The following is a 10318-nucleotide window of genomic DNA, read 5'->3' on the forward strand; positions in this document are numbered from 1 at the left end:
TTTTTTGAGACAGAGTCTTACTCTGTCACCTAGGCTGGAGTGCAGTGGTGCAATATCAGCTCACTGCAACCTTTGCCTCCTGGGTTCAAGCAGTCCTGGGATTACAGTCATGCACCACCACACCCAGCTAATTTTTTGTATTTTTAGTGGAGACGGGGTTTTACCATCTTGACCAGGCTGGTTTTGAACTCCTGATCTCGTGATCCCCCCACCTTAGCCTCCCAAAGTGCTAGGATTACAGGCATGAGACACCGTGCCCAGCTGCTGCTCTCTTTAAAAACAGAAACAAAATAAAACAGAGCCCTATGAGCCTCCAATTTCCGAGTTGAGTGACCTTTTGCAGGGTCACAGAATTAACCCCAGCTCTCCCCGTCCTTTCACTGGCTCCTCTCTGTGGCGGAGCCGAGATTTGTTTAGGGAGGTGGGACTACAACTCCCAGAGTGCACCTGTGCGGTTGTCCGGAGCAACCAAGGAAGCCAACTAACAGCCTTGCTGGAGACTGAGGACTATCCTGGGCCTCACTGCCAGCCAGCCAGCCATGGGCCAGGATTATTACTCTGTGCTCGGGATCACTCGCAATTCAGAGGATGCCCAGATCAAACAGGCGTAAGTTGGGGTCGGGGCCAGGCCTTAGAGGTATGCTGGGGCAGGCCCTGCCTTCCTCTCTTCCAAAATGAGCTTTCCTGCACGGCTTAGGGCAGAAAAGGTGAACCTCGTTCCTTCTTTCACTTCTTGCATACCTGTGTCCTGGCTTTGGGCTGGGTTGAGATCCAGGTTGGAAATTTGAACTCTTTAGTTCCTCAATCTGCTCCCAACCCATATCCCTTTATGCTCCATGCTCTGACTCCTCTCCTGGGTGTCTTGCTTTTCCTAACAATGAAATAGAGACAAAGGAGCCATTTGAACTTTATCGTGAATATTATGGAGAACCAGCAGCTTGTGAACAAGGGAGAGGCTGTGCCTGATGGATATTACAAATTCGATTCTGGCCGTGATGGAGGTTTTCAGCATTGACTAAACTACATCCCTGAATATCATCAGGTCTTAAGGACGCTCTGGTCCTAAGATAGCCTAGGACAGGAGTCAGAACATTTTTCTGAAAACATGTTTTTTTAAATAAATACTTATTGAGTGTCTACCACAAGGGTTGAGAGGGTACTTTACCTCCTGCTGCAGTGTCGGCAGCTGGAGATATTAAGTAGGAATCCGACAGCGACATTCCCTTTCAGAATAGATAATCAATATCTCAATTATCAGAATAGATAATCAAGACCTGATGCAGCTTGATTTTGTTGCTGAATAGATGTTGAATAAGTCACCACAACTGTGATGAGTGTTACAAAAGAGGAAGTACAGGGGGCTGTGGCCATTGTCTTGGAAGGAGAGAGACCCCTTAGGAGGTGTTTGTGGTGATCATGGCAAAAGATGAGGCCAGGGAAAGGGGAGGGAATGGACTTGACAATTAAGTGGATCATTGGAGGGTAAAGAAAAAAGGAGTCCAGGATAACTCAATCAATTAAGTCCGGCAGTGACAATAGCTGCATTTTTTGAGTGTATAGATGCTGTTTGGAGAACCTTCCATCACTGTTTCATTTAATCCTCACAACAGTCCTAAGAATTAAGTGCCATTATTATCCCAAGGCCATTCACTAGTAAATGGCAGAGTCAGTGTTCAGACATCAGGTCTGCCAGAGTTGCCGATCATGGGCCTATTCCTGGGTCAGGTCCTTTAGGGGATCACTGGAGTAAGTGGAGAGTCTGCAGTGTTGTTGGAGAAAAAAGACACAAACTCATGAAAGAATCTGAGAACATCTCAGGAGAGTGTATGATGTCACCCACTCTTTGGAGCATCTCATTGACCAGAAGGACCTATCCAGGGAAAGGTAATCAGGAAGAGCAGTGGGAGTGCGGAAAGATTAGTACAGCTTAAACACTGGAAAGGGCTGGATCAGAGTCCAGATTCACTTACCTGCTGGCTGTGTGACCTGGGCAAATTATTTAACCTCTTTGAGCCAGAAGCTTTCCCATGTCAAAATCATCATCATAATAATAAAGGTTGCTCTGAGATTGAAATAGGATTAGATGAGATAATGCATGTGTCCAGCAACAACTGCATGTGAAATCATGTCATATAAAGAATGTTTAAGGCCGGGTGTGGTGGCTCATGCTTATAATCTGAGCAGTTTAGGAGGTCAAAGCAGGAGGATCCCTTGAGTCTAGGAATTTGAGAGGCCAGCCTGGTCATCATAGGAAGACCCTGTCTCTACAAAAATATAAAAATTAGCTGGGCATGGTAGCACACACCTGGGTCCCAGCTACTTGAGAGGCTGAGGTGGGAGGATTGCTTGAGCCCAGAAGGTAGAGGCTGCAGTGAGCTATGGCTGCACCACTGAATTTCAGCCTGGGTGACAGAGCAAGAACTGTCTCAAAAAAATAAAAATGGCCGGATGTGGTAGCTCATGCCTGCAATCTCAGCACTTTGGGAGGCCAAGGCAGGGTATCACCTGAGGTCAGGAGTTTGAGACCAGCCTGGCCAACGTGGTGAAACCCCATCTCTACTAAAAATACAAAAAATTAGCCAGGTGTTGTGGTGTACACCTGTAATCCCAGCTACTTGGGAGGCTGAGACAGGAGAATGACTTGAACCTGGGAGGTGGAGGTTGCAGTGAGCTGAGATCATGCCATTGCACTCCAGCCTGGGTGACAGAGTGAGACTTCATCTCTAATAAAAATAAAAATAAGGCCAGGCCCGGTGGCTCATACCTGTAATCCCAGCACTTTGGGAGGCCAAGGCGGGCAGATCTCCTGAGGTCAGAAGTTAGAGACCAGCCTGGCCAACATAGTGAAATGCTGTTTCTACTAAAAATAAAAAAATTAGCTGGGCATGGTGTCAGGTGCCTGTAATTCCAGCTACTCAGGAGTCTAAGGCAGGAGAATCGCTTGAACCTGGGAGGTAGAGGTAGCAGTGAGCCAAGATTGAGCCATTGAACCTGGGAGGCAGAGGTAGCAGTGAGCCAAGATTGAGCCACTGCACTCCAGCCTGGCAATGGAGCTAAACTCCATCTCAAAAATAAATAAAATAAAAATGGAGTGGTTAAAAGAACTGCGTATGTTTCAAACACCAGTCTTTAACCCTTTCTCCCCTATAACAACTCTAAGCCACATGTATGACATGCTCTCTTATGGGAGGTCCTAGATATCGATTTAAAAAAAAAAAAGCTAAACTTATATAAGGAAGTTTATAAGGATGGTTTATAATTGCCCAGGATTCATAATTGCAATGTTCAAGCTGTGACTTTACCCCTTTCTCTCCCACTCAGGAAAGCAGGTGAATGAGAGAGATGTTACTGCAGGGATAATTTTGAAACCACCCAAATTTATATGAAAAAAACTAAACCCTTCTCAAACTTGTTACTTTTTTTTTCTTTTCTTTTCTCTTTTGAGACGGAGTCTCTCTCTGTTACCCAGGCTGGAGTGAAGTGGCATGCTCCCGGTTCACTGCAACTTCTGCTTTCTGGGTTCAAGTGATTCTTCTGCTTCAGCCCCCGAGTAGCTGGGACTACTGGCATGCGCCACTATGCCTGGCTAATCTTTGTATTTTTAGTAGAGATGGGCTTTCACCATATTGGCCAGCCTGATCTCGAACTCCTGATCTCAAGTGATCTGCCCGCCTTGGCCTCCCATAGTGCTGGGATTACAGGAGACCAAGGAGGGGAGGATCATTTGAGGCCAGGAGTTTGAGACCAGCCTGGCCAACATGGTGAAAACCCATCTGTACTAAAAATACAAAAATTAGTCAGGTGTGGTGGCACACGCCTGTAGTCCTAGCTGCTTGAAACTTGGGAGGCAGACATTGCGGTGAGCTGAGATTGTGCCACTACACTCCAGCCAAGGTGATAGAGTGAGACTCTGTCTCTAAATAAATAAATAAATATAACTGACTGTGACCTTTGTAACTGAGAATGGCTGGTTTGGAAGGCTGTGACAATTGTCTTCAAGTCTCTGAAGGTAGACATTCTCTCTGTAATGTTCCCAGGGCACAGCCAGGACCTTTATGGATGGAGGGACAGTTGCAGGACCACAGACCCAGCTTCCTGTCGCAGTAAGAGGAGGCATTGCCTAAAAGTCAGAGCCATCCCACAGTGAGATGGGCTGCCCTGCAGGATGCTGAGCGAATACCATTTATTTACTCACTCCTGCTCAGTGCCCAGCACTGGGACTAGAACTGGATGTAGCAACTCTAGGACCTCATAGTCTATTAGAAAGACGGATCAACAGACACCTGGAACACAGTGCTGCTGACGACTAGGATCAAAGGTGCTGGGGACTTGGGCAGTGGAGTCTAACCTAGAAAGGAGGCTAGCAGTCATGGAAGGTGCCCCAGGGGATTTGGCCCCTGAGCCGATGGTTGAAGGATGAAGTAAAAATTGCCCAGAGAAGCTGGGAGGGGCTGCAGAGGGATGAGTCATGCAGAAGAGGTCAAGGGAGCAGCAAGACAGAAGAGTGAGTGAGGCCAGAGAGAGAAGCAGGGCCTCGGATCTTAGAGTTTTATGCTGGAGACAATGGGGGAACCAGTGAAGTGTTATGCCAGGAGAGGGACCTTGTCAGAAAGTATTTCAGAAGGTTGGGCTGGGCACAGGGGCTCACACCTGTAATCCTAGCACTTAGGGAGGCCAAGGTGGGTGGATCACCTGAGGTCAGGAGTTCAAGACCAGCCTGGATGGGGAAACCCCATCTCTACTAAAAATACAAATATTAGACAGGTGTGGTGGCGCATGCCTGTAATCCCAGCTACTTGGGAGGCTGAGACAGGAGAATCACTTGAAGCCAGGAGGCAGAGGTTGCGGTGAGCAGAGATCGTGCCACTATACTCCAGCCTGGGCAACAGAGAGATTCCATCTCAAAAAAAAGCATTTTAGAAGCATCAGCATGAACAAGAGCAGAGAGAGAGAGAGAGAGCGCTAGAGATATCATCGCAACTGGCAGCACACAATGTGGTGCAGAAGGGGCCACTGGTGCAGAAGACATGGTTCTGCAATACTTGCAGGAATAAAGAGACAGGAACAGAACATTTTATTTATTTTGAGACAAAGTCTCACTCTGTCACCCAGGCTGGAGTGCATTGGCACAATCTCGGCTAACAATCTCGCCTTCACTTCCTGGGCTCAAGCAATCCTCCCGCATCCGCTTCCCAAGTAGCTGGGACTACAGGTGTATGCCACCATGCCTGGCTAATTTTTGCTTTTTTTTTTTTTTTTTTGTAGAGTCAGAGTTTAGCCATGTTTCCCAGGCTGGTCTCAAACTCCTGAGCTCAAGTGATCCTCCTGCCTTGGCCTCCCAAAGTGTTGGTATTACAGGCATGAACCACTGCACCTGGCCCAGAACATTATTTAGAAGGAAAACCCCATGTGACTTGATGACTGATAGGGGAGGGGTGGAGGGGACAAAGGAGAACTTGGAATCAAAATGCTCACATTTCTGGCTGCAGCGCCTGGGGAAAAATTATGCAATGAAAATTTACCTGGCGGCCAGGTGCGGTCACTTATGCCTGTAATCCCAGCACTTTGGGAAGCCAAGGAGGGTGGATCTCTTGAGGCCAGGAGTTTGAGACCAGCCTGGCCAACATGGCGAAACCCCATCTCTACTCAAAATGCAAAAATTAGCCAAGCATGGTGGCTCATGCCTGTAATCCTAGCACTTTAGGAGGCCGAGATGGGCAGATCACCTGTCAGGAGTTTGAGACCAGCCTAGCCAACATGGTGAAACCCCGTTTCTACTAAAAATACAAAAAATTACCCGGGTGTGGTGGTGTGCGCCTGTAATCCCAGCTACTTGGGAGGCTGAGGCAGGAGAATCGTTTGAACCCTGGAGGCAGAAGGTTGTAGTGGGCCGAGATCTCACCACTGCACTCCAGTTTGGGTAGCAAGAGGGAAACTCCGTAACAAAAAAAAAAAAAAAAAAAAAAAAAAAAAAAAAAAAAAAAAAAAAAAAAAAAAAAAAAAAAAAAAAAAAAGAAGAAAATTTATGTATCTGGGCTCAGTGAATTTATGACACCTTGGAGAGGAGATGGCAAGCAGGCAGTTGGATGTAGTCGTCTTTGGCTCAGGGAAGTCGTCTGGTTTGGGATGGAGATATAGCTGTGAGAGGCAGAAGCCTGCCTCTGGGGTGAGAAAAGAAGCCGCGAACTCTGGGATGGCGGCGAGGCGGGTGTGGGCAGTGGAAAAGCCAGCGGAGGCGCGGTGGGGGTCAGCTTGGGCTGAGTGACAGGCGTCTGTGCTGGATGCCTCCTGTGCAGCCCTTCAGACCCACTGCCCCAACTTCAGCCTTCCAGATGCAGCCGGCCCAGGGGAGAAGCGGAGCGAGCAGGGCGGGGCTGCGGCTTTATTCCCCAGTTCTCCTGTGGGGTCTCTTCAGTCAGCTGTGTCCCTTGACAGAAGGTCACAGCTCCGCTGAGGCCCCGTCCATACACTCCGACAGACACCTCTCGGTTCCTGGTCTGGGAAAGCTGCATTCGGCCGCCGCTGGTGGCCTCCCTCCGCCCCTCCTGCACCTGGGCGAAAGGTCCCTTTATTAAACTCTCCGCAAACCACCCAGTCCGCGCCCTCGCTCCCTCACCCCGGGCCACAGCCGATACACAGCCTCAGATGCTGCCACGTCTGCCCCGCAGAAGCAGGCCAGCTGCTACCACTCGTATTAACCCTCCCTCCTCCAGGTACCGCAGACTCGCCCTTCAGAACCACCCGCTGAAGTCAAATGAGCTGTCTTCAGCAGACATTTTCAGTCAAATAGCCGAGGAATGGGCAGAAACAGAAGTGGGGGGGAAATGAGCACAGAGTGGGTGGGGGCGGCACAGGAACTGGACGGGCACTGAGCGCCTCAGCCATGCCCGCTGCACACCCGACTGTGGCTCATCCTCCCAAGACGCCTGTGTGTCTGCTCCAGTCCTCAAAGACGCAAACAGGTTAAGAGGCTCAGGAAGTGTACCCAGAGAAACCGTGAAGGATGAAGGGAAGGGAGCAGCAGCGCGCGGGGAGAGCCCCCAGAACACAGTGCAGCCCTGCACGTGCGAGAGGAGACAGGGAGGGGAGGAGCGGGGAGGAGCTCAGCCAGGCTCTGGGGAGCCCTCACGAAAAGCTTGCCCGTGGGAGGGGTCCTGTGTCTTGCAGGAACAGGCCAGCCCTGATATCCCCACCAGACGTAAGCATTGGCTGGGGGCACCAGCTTCAGCTCAGATGCCCAGGTGGGCAGCTGCTGTGACGGTCAGTCAACTGTGCTCCCCAGACCAGCTACTATTCAAGAGCCGAGCAGCGCACCTCCGCAGCCACCACAGCCGGTGAAGCCACCCCGGACTTATAGCTAGGCAGGAGTGGACAGAGTGCAGGCTCTGAACTCTGGTCTGCCTTCAAAACCAGGCCAGCTGGTATGACTTGTATTAACTCTCCCTCCTCCAGGTACCGCAGACTCGCCCTTAAGAACCACCCGCTGAAGTCATATGAGCCGTCTTCAGCAGAGATTTTCAGGCAAATAGCAGAGGCCTACGACGTGCTGAGTGACCGTGAGTGGCTGTGGGGCTGAGCAACCCCCTCAATTAAGATCATTCCTTTTTTTTTTTTTTTTTTTTTTTAAGATAGAGTCTCGTTCTGTAGCCAGGTGCCAGGCTGGAGTGCAGTGGCGCGATCTCAGCTCACTGCCAATCTGCCTCCCGGGTTTAAGCAATTCTCCTGCCTCAGACTCCCCAGTAGCTGGGACTATAGGCACATGCCACCACACCCAGCTAATTTTTATATTTTTAGTAGAGATGGGGTTTCACCATGTTGGCCAGGATGGTTTTGATCTCTTGACCTCGTGATCCGCCCACCTTGGCCTCCCAAAGTGCTGGGATTGCAGGCATGAGCCACCGCGCCAGGCCAAGATCATTCCTTAAGTCTTTAGACTGTTGGGTTTTCTGAGGGAGCCCAACAGCGAGGAAGTATGCCTCTTCCCTGCCCAGACTCTAGACACACAGAGAAGACAGAATACACAACTGCTTTTCTCAGTAGAAGCAAGCTAAGGTGGAGGACGTGGTGTGTGGAGCCCAGGATGACACTGACTTGTTCACCCAGGCAGGCAGTGCGGGGGCTGGGGCACATTCCCCACACACCCCTATGCCCTGCTGGGATGGGACCTTCTCCCGTAGGAACAGAGTGAGGGGCTTGCAGCCATGGGGAAAAAGGCTGAAGTTGGGCAGGTGTGCTCTCCTGTCCCTCCTAGAGGTCCCTCCCATTGGCTGAGTGTCCATCTCCCCCAGGCCAGCAAGAGTAGGAAGAGGCAGAGAAAGGCCAGGAATAATTAGGAAATCTGTCCTATGGAGACCAGCAGAGTGGGGAAAGTTTAATCCCCACGCCAGCACCCAGGGCGGTCCTGGGGGGCTTTCCTTGAGGGCTTGACCTGGAGACTAATCCTGGTTCCTGCAGAAGTACAGCTAGAAGATCACTAAGGTTTCTGCAGCCCCGAGTTTCCAGGACTTCAGGGTCCTTAGACTCTAGGATTTCAAAGTTCTAGAATTTAGAGGCTCCAGAATTTGTAGCTTTTTAAAATGTCAATGTTCTACGATTCTGTATGCCCAGATAAGAGAGTGGCCATGATGACTTAGGCCAAATCCCAGGGCCACGGCCTGAGCCTCAGTCTCTCAGTTATCCCCCCAATCCCTCACCCTGTCCCCAACAAACCCAAGGCTTTCACATCTCTCTTCTGGGCTACAGGAGCCATACCTAGGTCCTCACAGAAGGAAATGGAACCCCTGACTCCTAGGGTCTCATTCCAAAGACTACCAGACAGCAGGCGCTTTGGAATCAGGCTGCTTCTGCCTCTTCCCTTTCTTCATATCTGCCTGCTTCCCAGCCCCTCCACCTATCCCAGCCCCCAAAGTTGGACGCCTCCTGACAGTGATGCCCATCCACAGCCGTGAAGAGAAGCATCTATGACAAGTTTGGAGAGGAAGGCCTGAAAGGTGGGATTCCTTTGGAGTTTGGATCCCAGACCCCATGGACAACTGGTTACGTCTTCCATGGCAACCCCGAAAAGGTGTTCCATGAGTTCTTCGGTGGAAACAACCCGTTCAGTGGTAAGAGATCTTCCTCCCCAACCCTGCCTTTCAGAGAAGGACACAGCTATAAAAGATGCTTTTCACTGAGTAGTTTTGCTTTTATTTTTACTTTAATAAATATAAATATAATACCTTGCAAAATAAAAGTAAAACAGAATTCATTGAAAAAGAAATACATTCTGACCTTCCATTTTCTCCTTTTTTTTTGAGATGGAGTCTCATTCTGTTGCCTGGGCTGGAGTGCTGTGGCACAATCTCGGCTCACTGCAACCTCTGCCTCCCAGGTTCAAGCAGTTCTTCCTGCCTCAACCTCCTGAGTAGCTGGGATTATAGGCACCCGCCACCACACTCAGCTAATAATTTTGTATTGTTTAGTAGAGACGGGGTTTTGCCATGTCTGCCAGGCTGGTCTCGAACTCCTGACCTCAGGTGATCTGCCCATCTCTGCCTCTCAAAGTGCTGGGATTACAGGTGTGAGCCACCGCACCTAGCTGATTTTTGTATTTTCAGTAGAGATGGGTTTCATCATGTTGGCCAGGCAGGTCTTGAACTCCTGACCTCAAATGATCTGCCCACTTCAGCCTCCCAAAGTGCTGGGATTACAGGTGTGAGCCACTCTGCCCAGCCCAGCCCTCCATTTTTTTCCCCGGAAGCACATACTAGGGAAGCAGCTACTAGTAAACAGTTTATGTATCCTTCCAGAAACTTTCCACGCATGTATGAGCTATATTTATTTTTACATAAGCCTTTTATTTTGTTAAGGAAATATGGCCACATTGTACACAGTGATTTTTTTTTAACTTAATACATCTTGGAGATTATCTTATGTTATACTATATATAGATCTACTTTATTCATTTATATGCAAATCTATATGGTATGTATAGATCTGCATAAGATTTCACTGGTCAGATGTCTCTTAGGGATCCATTGCAGAAACAAATACTGTTCTAGCCATATTAAGCAGAAAGGGATTCAAAACAGGGAATTAGGTGCTTTAAAAAATCATTGAGGCCACTTTGGGAGGCCTAGGCGGGTGGATCACAAGGTCAAGAGATCGAGACCATCCTGGTCAACATGGTGAAACCCCATCTCTACTAAAAATACAAAACATTAGCTGGGCATGGTGGCGCATGCCTGTAATCCCAGCTATTGAGGAGGTTGAGGCAGGAGAATTGCCTGAACCCAGGAGGCGGAGGTTGCGGTGAGCCGAGATCGCGCCATTGCACTCC

At 49.4% G+C, this 10318-nt stretch overlaps 1 protein-coding gene across 2 annotated transcripts in view; it reads left to right on the forward strand.

The window, feature by feature from the left end:
* The first annotated feature begins 264 nt into the window (after positions 1–264).
* The window catches only part of DNAJB13 (DnaJ heat shock protein family (Hsp40) member B13), a 20057-nt gene continuing 10003 nt past the window's right edge, over positions 265–10318 (forward strand). Inside the window, exons 1-3 of one of the 2 annotated variants that reach the window (XM_017532964.2) lie at positions 265–607; positions 7453–7556; positions 8943–9104. In XM_017532964.2, coding sequence (XP_017388453.1) covers positions 540–607; positions 7453–7556; positions 8943–9104 — 334 coding nt within the window. In that variant the 5' untranslated portion in view covers positions 265–539. The remainder of the gene's footprint in view (positions 608–7452; positions 7557–8942; positions 9105–10318) is intronic. The other variant, XM_017532965.2, reaches the window with a different exon arrangement.

The sequence above is a fragment of the Cebus imitator genome, unplaced genomic scaffold (assembly GCF_001604975.1).
Source record: "Cebus imitator isolate Cc_AM_T3 unplaced genomic scaffold, Cebus_imitator-1.0 Scaffold79, whole genome shotgun sequence".
In the NCBI taxonomy this organism is placed as follows: Eukaryota; Metazoa; Chordata; class Mammalia; order Primates; family Cebidae; genus Cebus; species Cebus imitator.